Source organism: Leptodactylus fuscus, chromosome 10 (assembly GCF_031893055.1).
Source record: "Leptodactylus fuscus isolate aLepFus1 chromosome 10, aLepFus1.hap2, whole genome shotgun sequence".
Lineage (NCBI taxonomy): Eukaryota > Metazoa > Chordata > Amphibia > Anura > Leptodactylidae > Leptodactylus > Leptodactylus fuscus.
Window position 1 is genome coordinate 59759955 of NC_134274.1, and position 16283 is coordinate 59776237.

At 45.4% G+C, this 16283-nt stretch overlaps 1 protein-coding gene across 4 annotated transcripts in view; it reads right to left on the reverse strand.

The window, feature by feature from the left end:
* The window catches only part of P4HA1 (prolyl 4-hydroxylase subunit alpha 1), a 58594-nt gene that overhangs the window by 13939 nt on the left and 28372 nt on the right, over nucleotides 1-16283 (reverse strand). For 3 of the 4 annotated variants that reach the window (XM_075258209.1, XM_075258206.1, XM_075258208.1), the window contains exons 4-9: nucleotides 5718-5869; nucleotides 5076-5213; nucleotides 3958-4197; nucleotides 2212-2399; nucleotides 1921-2097; nucleotides 45-115 (exon numbers count right to left, since the gene is read on the reverse strand). In XM_075258209.1, the coding sequence (XP_075114310.1) occupies nucleotides 45-115; nucleotides 1921-2097; nucleotides 2212-2399; nucleotides 3958-4197; nucleotides 5076-5213; nucleotides 5718-5869 (966 nt within the window). The remainder of the gene's footprint in view (nucleotides 1-44; nucleotides 116-1920; nucleotides 2098-2211; nucleotides 2400-3957; nucleotides 4198-5075; nucleotides 5214-5717; nucleotides 5870-16283) is intronic. The other variant, XM_075258207.1, reaches the window with a different exon arrangement.

Sequence of the window (16283 nt, forward strand, 5' to 3'; positions counted from 1 at the left end):
CTAGCCAAGAAACGACAGAGGGTTATGGGACACGTAGAACTTACCTTTTACTAATTCTGTAGTGAGCAGTCTCCAAGACTCCTGTGATAGGGTTGGATATGGTGGCTCGCCTTAGCTGTGGATCCAACCAATCACAAGAGTTGTAACAATCAAAAACTAAAATTCACCCAACCAATCAGAAACCCCTGGGAAGCAAGTTACGTTGTAAGTGCAGGCTAAACAACCACGTTTTCTTTTATTTATATCTCCGAAAATATGCTTTACGTATGCCAATGATTTCTATAGCTCATATGGCAATTTGTACGGCCATTGACTCAGGGAATGTAGAGAATAGCTATTGATGACCCCAGTTATAACACATGCCAAACAGAGTCTGACACAAGCTGTGTATTATAACTGGACTGCGACTACATCTGCTCATCCCTTATCCTTCCAACTGGGTCAATGGAAAAGTTACTTTACATAGATTCCCTTGAAAGATGTTGAATGGGTTGTGCCATTACAGACAATTACCGTCTATCCACAGGATAGGTGTTAGATCCTCAATAGAGATGAGCGAGTACTGTTCGGATCAGCCGATCCGAACAGCACGCTCGCATAGAAATGAATGGACATAGCCGGCACGCGGGGGGTTAAGCGGCCGGCCGCGTCAAAGCGGAAGTACTAGGTGCATCCATTCATTTCTATGATCCGAACAGTACTCGCTCATCTCTAATCCTCAACAATCAGGAGAAAGGGCAGCACGAAAGTCCTCTTGAAGCTTCCTGGTGGATGAAGCACCAGTGTGCTTGCATGATCAGTGCTCCATTGACTTCAACGGGGCTACCAGGACTGCAATAGCAGCACTGAAGTGAATGGAGTACTGTTGTTTATAAAGAAGCTTCAATATGACCAAGTCCCCTGTTCAATGGAGGCTCCAGTCATCAGACCACCAATGATGTGTTGGTTGGCATTTTTTTAAATGGCACAACCGGGGAAAGGGAAAGGAGAAGGGGAATGGGAAAGGAAAGAAAGAAGAGAAGAGAAAAAGACATCCATTTCCCCATTAAAGTTCTCTCTCCAATCTCCAGCACAGATGCCCCAACAGTCCCCACCAATATTTGTTCACAATCTGCCAGTACTGACATACTACAGCACATCAGTAGCGGTCTAAGCAGTCATGGGTAGATCAAACAAAACCTGTGGTAAACGTTGAGGCATTTGCAGTATATACATGGGTGACTGGAGAGGTATAACCAAAGGTGGATATTTTTTTTTCCTCAACAGCCAAACAGACCTTTTTGATATCAGGAGATATAAAAATCATGACCAAAGCTCCCATTTATTTTAGCATCACGATAGGCTTTTGTAACAACCATTACAATGAATATATTCCAAAAAGCTATGTTCACCCACTGCAGTTTATAGGCTTCCATTTACATTTCTATCAGTGGGGGAAGTAAGGCCACAAAAACCACAGTGTAAATGGGATTGGTAAAATACTGCAGTAATAAAGTACAGCAACTCCAATGTGTGTGAACATACTCTTATTACCCATTGTCAGATCACAGCTATAACGCAGCACGTTCCGTACCGCAATATAGTATAAGTACTAGCAATCTCTAAATGAAAAACCTTTGGCGCTCTTAGGCATGTTAAAAAGATAGAAATGATGAAATCATTGAAGAGTAATTTCGCAAATAGGCGAATTTCTGAAATATGGATTGCATTAGGGAATTTGCTTGTCGGTGAAATTGCCAGCTTGCTGTCTTAACAGTTTTGCTAATTTCTATTCTGAACCAAGGCAATTACAGAATACGTTCTGCCTGTAGATATTTGATGAAGCATGTCAAAGACACAAAGATCCAGCAGATGCATACACCTACACAATACCGCCCTGAGAGTGCTCTACAGATAGAAGGAAAGCAATGAACTACTCACCCTGGGTTTTGCGAGCTCTTTGACTTTTGCAATCTCTTCATCAGAAATTATATCAAGGTATCTCACAATGCGAGGTCTGTCCCATTCATCCTCTTGCTTTGCAGGGGACAGGATAAAGACGGGACTTTTATTTCCATCAGAGTAGCGGCAAAACAGTCTCTTCTGCCTGCGAGGAGTCTGCGACAGAGTGAAAGTGAGGTTTGCATCAAACATTTCATCCAAAAAAAAATTAAAAAGTATATACAGTAGATGTATACTAGGATATCTAGGCAAAATATGTAGAGCACCTACCATTTTGATACCTTCCCCACGGCACAACATCTCATACTTGTGTCTTTCTGGCAAGTGACCCTCGGGGCGACCCTTCCTTGTTTTTGGCACTTCAGCTTCAGAATCAGAATAGCTGGATTTATTTTGCTCCTTTGATCTAATGTATTCAAAATATTTCAGATTACCGTTTCCTCTTTGATGTTCAGGATCTAGAATAAGAAAAGATGGTTAGTTAATGTGCTGTAGGGTCAGGTCTGCCTGTTTATGGCATGGACATCCTTCCCGAATATAATTGCTGCACACTCACCACTGAATTGCTAGATGTAGCACTTGGCAATCTATTGGCCATCAACCCCTACAAAAGCTACATGGCTTTTCACCCAATATCTAAAACTGTGAGCCAAAGGAAGACAAGAACTCAGATTTGGGAAATATTGGGTATTCTAATTTTTTGGGGGGTTGTATTCTAAAAATAGTGAAGAGTCGTCATCGTTCCCACCACAAACTCTTCTGACATCCAAAATTATATCTCCTGACCCATGATTCCTCCATGTCCAGACATCTACAGGAGGCAGGCTATAAAGTGTGTTCAACATTGTACAGAGTCTCTTCCAAACTGCATTTGATAATGCTCAATTAGATCTGCGACCCACAAACTAATATTGACCGAGTGATACGCTCACCCCAAGATTTGGGGACGGTAGAGGAACAAACCCATTCCCTTACTCCTCCCTACTGTCACCTTTCTTTTTTTTTTTTTTTTTTCTTCTTTACCTCTCAGTTTTTTTTGTTTTTTTTTTAAATCTCTATTTTTCTACTTCAATATTGTTTTGATTGTCAAGTTTGCGCCTATTCTATGTGCTTAGTCTTACTTTACTTCATTAGGTATAAACCCTAATTATTCTTCAGGGTTCTCTTTTTTTTGTTTATCCCCTCCCCCCCCCCCCATCCCCCTTTCCTCGGATTTTGTAAAATTTTGAATAAATGAAAAAAAAAAATGAAGGAAATAATGGGGAAAAAAGCATCACAGAATTACAAGCAATTGCAGTAACTGAGTGTCTGAAGTTTACTTGGCCTTACAATGCAGTTAGAAACATCGGGGTTATGGTAATTTCAACATCCACTAATGCTGCTAACCACAAGTTTTTATACCACAATTTAACATGCCAACAAAAACTATATCTATGTATGCCAAATGTGTATATCCTAAAGTGCAAAAACATAACCCACAACATGCACATACACCCGTGTTTTCAAATGAATACATTTGCATTTATTTTTCAGCAAAACATGTATATATATTATGATAATATCACAATAACAGTGGCCCACAACGTACGGTAATTCAATGTGACGGCTCAGACTCCCACAGCAATGTTGCTGCATTTACCCAAAGGCTGGACGAGTTATTAAAAGAAACTGCCTTACTGAATATGGCTCAAGTTAAATTGGATGTACTTGTTATAAGTTTACCCTTCGTGCTCACAATGACTGTACTTCTCAAAATACTCTGTTGGCATATACTATGATGAGTATACCTATAATACTGCAACTACTGTAATATAGTCATTCTGATGTGAAGTCTGAACTTGGAAATGGTTGCTGTACAGTAGACACTAGCAAAGAGTAAATTCCTTTACTACAGTAAGATAAGATAATCCTTTAATAGTCCCACAGTGGGGAAATTTCAGAATAATAATACCCATCAACTATGTCTGAAATACTGATACATCTGCATGGACACAGTAAACTGTTCTTGTGGCTTACCCAGCTCAAGCAATCTTTTGGTTAACATCAAGGCTTTTTCCAAGTCTCCTTGTTGATAAACAGCATAGCTGAGGTAATCTAATACTAGAACCTTATCAATAGAGGACACTTCTCCATCATCCAATTGCCGAAGGGCTTGCTCCATCCATAGCTCTGTGTGGTAATAGTCAGCTTCCGTATAAGCAACTTTTCCCAGTTCAAAGCAGTCTTCAACTGCCAGGGTGGCTTGGTTGTCCACGCCTATGAGAAGAAAGTCTTGGTTAGAGACACTTGTAAGCTGAGCAAAAAATAAAAATAGTCATCATTTTATAGGAAGCAAGGAGAAGAGCGGAGCGCAAGGAGAAGAGCGGAGCGCAAGGAGAAGAGCGGAGCGCAAGGAGAAGAGCGGAGCGCAAGGAGAAGAACGGAGCGCAAGGAGAAGAACGGAGCGCAAGGAGAAGAACGGAGCGCAAGGAGAAGAACGGAGCGCAAGGAGAAGAACGGAGCGCAAGGAGAAGAACGGAGCGCAAGGAGAAGAACGGAGCTGAGTACCAAGAGTGGAGCGCAAGGAGAAGAGCGGAGCTGAGTGCCAAGAGTGGAGCGCAAGGAGAAGAGCGGAGCTGAGTGCCAAGAGTGGAGCGCAAGGAGAAGAGCGGAGCTGAGTGCCAAGAGTGGAGCACAAGGCGAAGAGCGGAGCTGAGTGCCAAGAGTGGAGCGCAAGGAGAAGAGCGGAGATGAGTGCCAAGAGTGGAGCGCAAGGAGAAGAGCGGAGCTGAGTGCCAAGAGTGGAGCGCAAGGAGAAGAGCGGAGCTGAGTGCCAAGAGAAGAGCTCTATGTAGGTTTTGAGACATAAGCTGCCCTATTTGAGAGCAGGCTACAATAGATTGTGAGATGCTGAGCTTTGTGATATATAGATTTATATGAAACCAAACCAAAGAGTGACTCACAGCTTTCCCTGCATCAATGTGAAGAAAACCTGTCTTTCACCTCCGCTATTTTTTATTTAGAAATTCTACCTTAAATCAATATATATCAGCTCAGCTTTTCTAGCTCAGATATCACAGCATAAAACACCTGAAAGGTTTACTTTAAATGTCATTTGAAATACAATTTGGAAAATGGAATCAACGCTACATTACCTGGCAAGTTTCCCTTGGAAATGGTTTCTGTATCAAGGTTATAGGTGTCCATTAGACGAATCAAAGCCTTGGCTGCTCCAGTCTGATCCTCATCACTGGGAAAGTACTGACGCTGAATTGTCAAGTTAGAGATGAAACCTTGCAGGAAAATAAGTTAAAAAGAGGGTTATACATATCTTGTTTTATATACCGCTAGAAAGCAGACTGAATTCAGGCTTTCCCGTTATGTGCCCCAGGGAAAGATATCGGTGCAATTACCAACAGTTCTTCACTGTCAAAAGGGCGTTCCTGACAGTCTAACTGGGAATGCCGCTTTTGACAGTACTGTGTGTAGTGCTATATTGTGAGGGGGCGTTCCTCACTGCTCGGCGATGACACTGAGCGGTAAGTAACACCCCCCCCTTCCCTGTTGACAGTACTCATCTAAAAACTAGTACTGGGAGGGCGTTCCTCTTTGCTTAGCGTGACCAGCAAATTACTCCAAATCTTTTATATACAGGGTGGATAGACATCCCCTAAATATTTACAAGTCTTGTACTACAATTTCTGATTATGAATTCATATTACATATAATTAATTACAAAAAAAATTGTAGTGTTCAGTTCATTATAACTGAACACTACAATCCTTCACCATCCTTACCATCCGACATATCTTTAAGCACAAGATTCTCCAGTTCCAGCCATTCGGTATTAAGCCTCTTCATTAACTTGTAGGCATTGACTGGGTGACCCAGGAAACCCTCTGGGTCCTTCACAGCAGCTTCTGACAGTGAATCAAATTTCTCTGCCCATCTGAACAAAAAAACAAAAATGTATTTTTTTTTTTTTTTTTTACAAGCTCAGGAAATGCAGCAAAGTCACAACATTATCAATCATAACTGATGGTAAAATCCCCCCCCCCCCAAAAAAAAAAATGTAAACATAAGTTGTATAGATCTCTCACAGCACCACTCACCCGTGTCGACTCTTCAGACAAAACCTATGCACACTACCATCCACGTGCATGTATAATGTACAGGACAAGAGTAATTCTGGCAGGTCAATGAACTAAGGGATTATACCAAAAGAAAGAGCTAAAACTAGAGATGAGCGAACACTAAAATGTTCGAGGTTCGAAATTCGATTCGAACAGCCGCTCAATGTTCGTGTGTTCGAATGGGTTTCGAACCCCATTATAGTCTATGGGGAACAGATACTCGTTAAGGGGGAAACCCAAATCCGTGTCTGGAGGGTCACCAAGTCCACTATGACACCCCAGGAAATGATGCCAACACCTCTGGAATGACACTGGGACAGCAGGGGAAGCATGTCTGGGGGCATCTAACACACCAAAGACCCTCTATTACCCCAACATCACAGCCTAACAACTACACACTTTACACACTCAATACCACCTCTCTGACAGTAGGAAAACACCTTGAAACATGTGTATTTGGCACTTGCAGTGAGGAGAGCTTGTCACCAGCAGTGAATTTGGCCCTTGTAGTAAGTTGAGGTTGGCACCAACATTTGTTTTGAAAATCAGGGTGGATTGAGCCTCTAACCAGCAGAGTTTGGGCAAATTCATGGTGGAGGGAGCCTCTAAAAACCCCAGTTTGGACCAATTCATGGTGGAGGGAGCCTCTAACCAGCCCAGTGTGGGCAAATTCATGGTGGAGGGAGCCTCTAAAAACCCCAGTTTGGACCAATTCATGGTGGAGGGAGCCTCTAACCAGCCCAGTTTGGGCAAATTCATGGTGGAGGGAGCCTCTAAAAAACCCAGTTTGGACCAATTCATGGTGGAGGGAGCCTCTAACCAGCCCAGTTTGGGCAAATTCATGGTGGAGGGAGCCTCTAAAAAACCCAGTTTGGACCAATTCATGGTGGAGGGAGCCTCTAACCAGCCCAGTTTGGGCAAATTCATGGTGGAGGGAGCCTCTAAACAGCCCAGTTTGGGCAAATTCATGGTGGAGGGAGCCTCTAAACAGCCCAGTTTGGGCAAATTCATGGTGGAGGGAGCCTCTAACCAGCCCAGTTTGGACCAATTAATGGTGGAGGGAGCCTCTAAAAAACCCAGTTTGGACCAATTCATGGTGGAGGGAGCCTCTAACCAGCCCAGTTTGGACCAATTAATGGTGGAGGGAGCCTCTAAACAGCCAAGTTTGGACCAATTCATGGTGGAGGGAGCCTCTAAAAACCCCAGTTTGGACCAATTCATGGTGGAGGGAGCCTCTAACCAGCCCAGTTTGGGCAAATTCATGGTGGAGGGAGCCTCTAAACAGCCCAGTTTGGGCAAATTCATGGTGGAGGGAGCCTCTAACCAGCCCAGTTTGGACCAATTAATGGTGGAGGGAGCCGCTAAACAGCCCAGTTTGGACCAATTCATGGTGGAGGGAGCCTCTAAAAACCCCAGTTTGGACCAATTCATGGTGGAGGGAGCCTCTAAAAAACCCAGTTTGGACCAATTCATGGTGGAGGGAGCCTCTAACCAGCCCAGTTTGGACCAATTAATGGTGGAGGGAGCCTCTAAACAGCCAAGTTTGGACCAATTCATGGTGGAGGGAGCCTCTAAAAACCCCAGTTTGGACCAATTCATGGTGGAGGGAGCCTCTAACCAGCCCAGTTTGGGCAAATTCATGGTGGAGGGAGCCTCTAACCAGCCCAGTTTGGACCAATTAATGGTGGAGGGAGCCGCTAAACAGCCCAGTTTGGACCAATTCATGGTGGAGGGAGCCTCTAAAAACCCCAGTTTGGACCAATTCATGGTGGAGGGAGCCTCTAAAAAACCCAGTTTGGACCAATTCATGGTGGAGGGAGCCTCTAACCAGCCCAGTTTGGACCAATTAATGGTGGAGGGAGCCTCTAAACAGCCAAGTTTGGACCAATTCATGGTGGAGGGAGCCTCTAAAACCCCCAGTTTGGACCAATTCATGGTGGAGGGAGCCTCTAACCAGCCCAGTTTGGGCAAATTCATGGTGGAGGGAGCCTCTAAACAGCCCAGTTTGGGCAAATTCATGGTGGAGGGAGCCTCTAACCAGCCCAGTTTGGACCAATTAATGGTGGAGGGAGCCGCTAAACAGCCCAGTTTGGACCAATTCATGGTGGAGGGAGCCTCTAAAAACCCCAGTTTGGACCAATTCATGGTGGAGGGAGCCTCTAACCAGCCCAGTTTGGGCAAATTCATGGTGGAGGGAGCCTCTAAACAGCCCAGTTTGGGCAAATTCATGGTGGAGGGAGCCTCTAACCAGCCCAGTTTGGACCAATTAATGGTGGAGGGAGCCGCTAAACAGCCCAGTTTGGACCAATTCATGGTGGAGGGAGCCTCTAAAAACCCCAGTTTGGACCAATTCATGGTGGAGGGAGCCTCTAAAAAACCCAGTTTGGACCAATTCATGGTGGAGGGAGCCTCTAACCAGCCCAGTTTGGACCAATTAATGGTGGAGGGAGCCTCTAAACAGCCAAGTTTGGACCAATTCATGGTGGAGGGAGCCTCTAAAAACCCCAGTTTGGACCAATTCATGGTGGAGGGAGCCTCTAACCAGCCCAGTTTGGGCAAATTCATGGTGGAGGGAGCCTCTAAACAGCCCAGTTTGGGCAAATTCATGGTGGAGGGAGCCTCTAACCAGCCCAGTTTGGACCAATTAATGGTGGAGGGAGCCGCTAAACAGCCCAGTTTGGACCAATTCATGGTGGAGGGAGCCTCTAAAAACCCCAGTTTGGACCAATTCATGGTGGAGGGAGCCTCTAAACAGCCCAGTTTGGGCAAATTCATGGTGGAGGGAGCCTCTAACCAGCAGAGTTGGTGGAAATCAGGGTGGAGGGAGCCTCTAACCAGCAGAGTTGGGGGAAATCAGGGTGGAGGGAGCCTAGTATTAGCAGAATTGTGCAACGCTTATGGTGGATGAGTATGAGGATGCGGAGGAATTGGAGAGGTTGAGTACAGACATGGAGTTTCATGTTGGGGTGCTTTACACAGGTGGGCACAAAAATGACGGCTCTACCCAGTGGTGGTTCATTTTTATCAAAGTGAGCCGGTCGGCACTCTCAGCTGACAGACAGGTGCGCTTGTCAGTGATGATGCCACCGGCTGCACTGAACACCCTCTCAGATAGGACGCTGGCGGCAGGACAGGACAGCACCTCCAAGGCATATAGGGCAAGTTCAAGCCACAGGTCCAACTTCGACACCCAATACGTGTAGGGCGCAGAGGGGTCGGAGAGGACAGGGCTGTGGTCGGAAAGGTATTCCCGCAACATGCGCCTATACTTCTCACGCCTGGTGACACTAGGACCCTCCGTGGCGGCACTTTGGCGAGGGGGTGCCATCAAGGTGTCCCAGACCTTAGACAGTGTGCCCCTCGTTTGTGTGGACCGGTGAGAACTTGGTTGCCTACTGGAGGAACTGCCCTCCCTGCCGCCAACGTCACATGCTGGAAACATCTCCATCATATTCTGCACCAATTGCCTGTGGCAAGCATTGATGCGATTGGCCCTCCCCTCTACCGGAATAAAAGACGAGATGTTGTTTTTATACCGGGGGTCAAGGATAGCAAAGATCCAGTACTGGTTGTCCTCCATGATTTTGACAATACGCTTGTCGGTTGTAAAGCACCCCAACATGAACTCAGCCATGTCTGCCACAGTGTTAGTTGGCATGACTCCTCTGGCCCCACCGGAAAGTTCAATCTCCATTTCCTCCTCATCCTCCATGTCTACCCATCCGCGCTGCAACAATGGGACGATTTGAAGTTGCCCGGAAGCCTCCTGTATCACCATCACATCATCGGACAACTCTTCTTCCTCCTCCTCCTCCTCCTCCATTAAACGCAGTGAAGCGGACAGATGTGTGGACCTACTCTCCAGCTGTGACGGATCGGATGCTATCCCTAACTCCTCTGTGTGATCTGAGTTATCCCTGATGTCAATCAGGGATTCTCTCAGAACACACAAGAGCGGGATTGTAAGGCTCACCATCGCATCCTCAGAGCTCACCCTCCTTGTGGACTCCTCAAAGACCCGTAGGATGTCACAAAGGTCTCTCATCCATGGCCACTCATGGATGTGAAACTGAGGCAGCTGACTTTGTGGCACCCTAGGGTTTTGTAGCTGGTATTCCATCAAAGGTCTCTGCTGCTCAACCACTCTATTCAACATCTGAAACGTTGAGTTCCAGCGTGTGGGGACATCGCACAAAAGCCGGTGTTGTGGCACATGCAGGCGTTGCTGGAGAGATTTTAAGCTAGCAGCGGCTACTGTCGACTTGCGAAAGTGGGCGCACATGCGCCGCACTTTCACCAGTAGCTCTGGAACATTGGGGTAGCTCTTTAGGAAACGTTGCACCACTAGGTTGAAGACGTGGGCCAGGCATGGAACATGTTGGAGTCCGGCAAGCTCCAGAGCTGCTACCAGGTTCCGGCAGTTATCACAAACGACCATGCCTGGGCCCAGGTGCAGCGGCTCAAACCATATTGCCGTCTCATCGAGGAGGGCATCCCTCACCTCGGAGGCAGTGTGCTGTCTGTCCCCCAAGCTGATCAGCTTCAGCACAGCCTGCTGACGTCTACCAACGCCAGTGCTGCAACGTTTCCAACTCGTAGCTGGGGTCAATCTAACAGCGGAGGAGGAGGCGGTGGCGGAGGAGGAGGCGGTGGCGGAGGAGGAGGGGGGTGTTCTTCTCGTGTCCCTGCCAGGAATGTTAGGCGGGGAGACGAGGTACACCGGGCCAGTTTGGGAAGCAGTCCCAGCCTCAACTACATTCACCCAGTGTGCCGTCAGTGAAATGTAGCGTCCCTGTCCGCATGCACTTGTCCACGCGTCGGTGGTCAAGTGGACCTTTGTGCAAAGCGCGGAACTAAGGGCCCGCCTGATGTTGAGTGACACGTGCTGGTGCAAGGCGGGGACGGCACACCGGGAGAAGTAGTGACGGCTAGGGACGGCATAGCGAGGTGCCGCAGTTGCCATCAGGTCCAGGAAGGCGGGAGTTTCAACAAGCCGGAACGCCAACATCTCCTGGGCCAGCAGTTTAGCGATGTTGGCGTTCAAGGCTTGCGCGTGTGGGTGGTTAGCAGTGTATTTCTGCCGCCGCTCCAATGTCTGAGAGATGGTGGGTTGTTGTAAAGAAACGCCTGATGGTGCCTTTGATGGTGCAGGAGAAGGAGATAAGACAGGACCAGGGGAGGATGAGGTAGAAGTCAACAAAGTGGCGGAGGCAGATGAAGTGGTGTCCTGGCTCGTCCTCTGGAGTGCATCGCCAGCACAGTCAGCAGTGGCAGTGGCAGAGGCAGTGGCAGAGGCAGTGGCAGTGGCGTGAACGGCAGGCGGCCTTTGTCCTGCCGTTGCTGCCTGCCACTGATTCCAGTGCTTGGATTCCAAATGACGGCGCATTGAAGTGGTGGACAGGTTGCTCTTCTCAGAGCCCCTAATCAATTTCGAGAGGCAAATTGTGCAGACAACACTATATCTGTCCTCGGCGCATTCCTTGAAAAAACTCCACACCTTCGAGAAACGTGCCCTCGAGGTGGGAGTTTTTCGGGGCTGGGTACGAACTGGAACATCTTGGGAGATTCCGGGTGTGGCCTGGCTTCGCCTAAGCTGCTGACCTCTGCCTCTGCCTCTAGCTACCCTTTTTGGTGCTGCACCTGCCTCAACATCCACACTACTTTCCCCGCTTGACATCCCCCCTGTCCAGGTCGGGTCAGTGTCCTCATCATCCACCACTTCCTCTTCCAACTCCTGTCTCATCTCCTCCTCCCGCACAATGCGCCGGTCAACTGGATGCCCTGACGGCAACTGCGTCACATCATCGTCGATGAGGGTGGGTTGCTGGTCATCCACCGCCAAATCGAACGGAGATGGAGGAGACTCTAGTGTTTGAGCATCTGGACACAGATGCTCCTCTGTTAGGTTCGTGGAATCGTGACGTGGAGAGGCAGGTTGAGGGACAATGAAAGGAGCGGAGAACAGCTCTGGGGAGCAGGGACAGTTTGGGTTATTGTTCTGTAAAGCTTTGGAATTTTGGGAGGAAGGAAGACAAGACTGTTGGGTAATAGGAGGAGAGGAGGCAGAGTCTGACTGGCTGCTGGACAATGTGCTGTAAGCGTTCTCTGACAGCCATTGCAAGACCTGTTCCTGGTTCTCGGGCCTACTAAGGTTTGTACCCTGCAGTTTAGTTAATGTGGCAAGCAACCCTGGCACTGTGGAGTGGCGCAATGCTTGCTGCCCCACAGGAGTAGGCACGGGACGCCCTGTGGCTTCACTGCTACCTTGCTCCCCAGAACCATTCCCCCGACCTCGCCCACGGCCTCGTCCCTTTCCGGGAGCCTTGCGCATTTTGAATTCCTAGTTAGAAATTGGCACTGTATACCAGTAGTAAAAATTGTGGGTGCACGTAACCCCAATATATTCTTTGAATTACCAGTCAGAAACTGGCACTATATGGCAGTAGCAAGAAATGAGGGTATTTGTATTCCCAATATATTCTTTGAATTCCCAGTCAGACAATGGCACTGTATACCAGTAGTAAAAATTGTGGGTGCACGTAACCCCAATATATTCTTTGAATTCCCAGTCAGAAACTGGCACTATATGGCAGTAGCAAGAAATGAGGGTATTTGTATTCCCAATATATTCTTTGAATTCCCAGTCAGACAATGGCACTGTATACCAGTAGTAAAAATTGTGGGTGCACGTAACCCCAATATATTCTTTGAATTCCCAGTCAGACACTGGCACTATATGGCAGTAGCAAGAAATGAGGGTATTTGTATTCCCAATATATTCTTTGAATTCCCAGTCAGACAATGGCACTGTATACCAGTAGTAAAAATTGTGGGTGCACGTAACCACAATATATTCTTTGAATTACCAGTCAGAAACTGGCACTATATGGCAGTAGCAAGAAATGAGGGTATTTATAACCCCAATATATTCTTTGAATTCCCAGTCAGACAATGGCACTGTATACCAGTAGTAAAAATTGTGGGTGCACGTAACCCCAATATATTCTTTGAATTCCCAGTCAGACACTGGCACTATATGGCAGTAGCAAGAAATGAGGGTATTTGTATTCCCAATATATTCTTTGAATTCCCAGTCAGACAATGGCACTGTATACCAGTAGTAAAAATTGTGGGTGCACGTAACCCCAATATATTCTTTGAATTCCCAGTCAGACACTGGCACTATATGGCAGTAGCAAGAAATGAGGGTATTTGTATTCCCAATATATTCTTTGAATTCCCAGTCAGACAATGGCACTGTATACCAGTAGTAAAAATTGTGGGTGCACGTAACCCCAATATATTCTTTGAATTACCAGTCAGAAACTGGCACTATATGGCAGTAGCAAGAAATGAGGGTATTTGTATTCCCAATATATTCTTTGAATTCCCAGTCAGACAATGGCACTGTATACCAGTAGTAAAAATTGTGGGTGCACGTAACCACAATATATTCTTTGAATTACCAGTCAGAAACTGGCACTATATGGCAGTAGCAAGAAATGAGGGTATTTATAACCCCAATATATTCTTTGAATTCCCAGTCAGACAATGGCACTGTATACCAGTAGTAAAAATTGTGGGTGCACGTAACCCCAATATATTCTTTGAATTCCCAGTCAGACACTGGCACTATATGGCAGTAGCAAGAAATGAGGGTATTTGTATTCCCAATATATTCTTTGAATTCCCAGTCAGACAATGGCACTGTATACCAGTAGTAAAAATTGTGGGTGCACGTAACCCCAATATATTCTTTGAATTCCCAGTCAGACACTGGCACTATATGGCAGTAGCAAGAAATGAGGGTATTTGTATTCCCAATATATTCTTTGAATTCCCAGTCAGACAATGGCACTGTATACCAGTAGTAAAAATTGTGGGTGCACGTAACCCCAATATATTCTTTGAATTACCAGTCAGAAACTGGCACTATATGGCAGTAGCAAGAAATGAGGGTATTTGTATTCCCAATATATTCTTTGAATTCCCAGTCAGACAATGGCACTGTATACCAGTAGTAAAAATTGTGGGTGCACGTAACCCCAATATATTCTTTGAATTACCAGTCAGAAACTGGCACTATATGGCAGTAGCAAGAAATGAGGGTATTTGTATTCCCAATATATTCTTTGAATTCCCAGTCAGACAATGGCACTGTATACCAGTAGTAAAAATTGTGGGTGCACGTAACCCCAATATATTCTTTGAATTCCCAGTCAGACACTGGCACTATATGGCAGTAGCAAGAAATGAGGGTATTTGTATTCCCAATATATTCTTTGAATTCCCAGTCAGACAATGGCACTGTATACCAGTAGTAAAAATTGTGGGTGCACGTAACCACAATATATTCTTTGAATTACCAGTCAGAAACTGGCACTATATGGCAGTAGCAAGAAATGAGGGTATTTATAACCCCAATATATTCTTTGAATTCCCAGTCAGACAATGGCACTGTATACCAGTAGTAAAAATTGTGGGTGCACGTAACCCCAATATATTCTTTGAATTACCAGTCAGACACTGGCACTATATGGCAGTAGCAAGAAATGAGGGTATTTGTATTCCCAATATATTCTTTGAATTCCCAGTCAGACAATGGCACTGTATACCAGTAGTAAAAATTGTGGGTGCACGTAACCCCAATATATTCTTTGAATTACCAGTCAGAAACTGGCACTATATGGCAGTAGCAAGAAATGAGGGTATTTGTATTCCCAATATATTCTTTGAATTCCCAGTCAGACAATGGCACTGTATACCAGTAGTAAAAATTGTGGGTGCACGTAACCCCAATATATTCTTTGAATTACCAGTCAGAAACTGGCACTATATGGCAGTAGCAAGAAATGAGGGTATTTGTATTCCCAATATATTCTTTGAATTCCCAGTCAGACAATGGCACTGTATACCAGTAGTAAAAATTGTGGGTGCACGTAACCCCAATATATTCTTTGAATTCCCAGTCAGACACTGGCACTATATGGCAGTAGCAAGAAATGAGGGTATTTGTATTCCCAATATATTCTTTGAATTCCCAGTCAGACAATGGCACTGTATACCAGTAGTAAAAATTGTGGGTGCACGTAACCCCAATATATTCTTTGAATTACCAGTCAGACACTGGCACTATATGGCAGTAGCAAGAAATGAGGGTATTTGTATTCCCAATATATTCTTTGAATTCCCAGTCAGACAATGGCACTGTATACCAGTAGTAAAAATTGTGGGTGCACGTAACCCCAATATATTCTTTGAATTACCAGTCAGAAACTGGCACTATATGGCAGTAGCAAGAAATGAGGGTATTTGTATTCCCAATATATTCTTTGAATTCCCAGTCAGACAATGGCACTGTATACCAGTAGTAAAAATTGTGGGTGCACGTAACCCCAATATATTCTTTGAATTACCAGTCAGAAACTGGCACTATATGGCAGTAGCAAGAAATGAGGGTATTTGTATTCCCAATATATTCTTTGAATTCCCAGTCAGACAATGGCACTGTATACCAGTAGTAAAAATTGTGGGTGCACGTAACCCCAATATATTCTTTGAATTCCCAGTCAGACACTGGCACTATATGGCAGTAGCAAGAAATGAGGGTATTTGTATTCCCAATATATTCTTTGAATTCCCAGTCAGACAATGGCACTGTATACCAGTAGTAAAAATTGTGGGTGCACGTAACCCCAATATATTCTTTGAATTCCCAGTCAGACACTGGCACTATATGGCAGTAGCAAGAAATGAGGGTATTTGTATTCCCAATATATTCTTTGAATTCCCAGTCAGACAATGGCACTGTATACCAGTAGTAAAAATTGTGGGTGCACGTAACCCCAATATATTCTTTGAATTACCAGTCAGAAACTGGCACTATATGGCAGTAGCAAGAAATGAGGGTATTTGTATTCCCAATATATTCTTTGAATTCCCAGTCAGACAATGGCACTGTATACCAGTAGTAAAAATTGTGGGTGCACGTAACCCCAATATATTCTTTGAATTCCCAGTCAGACACTGGCACTATATGGCAGTAGCAAGAAATGAGGGTATTTGTATTCCCAATATATTCTTTGAATTCTCAGTCAGACAATGGCACTGTATACCAGTAGTAAAAATTGTGGGTGCACGTAACCACAATATATTCTTTGAATTACCAGTCAGAAACTGGCACTATATGGCAGTAGCAAGAAATGAGGGTATTTATAACCCCAATATATT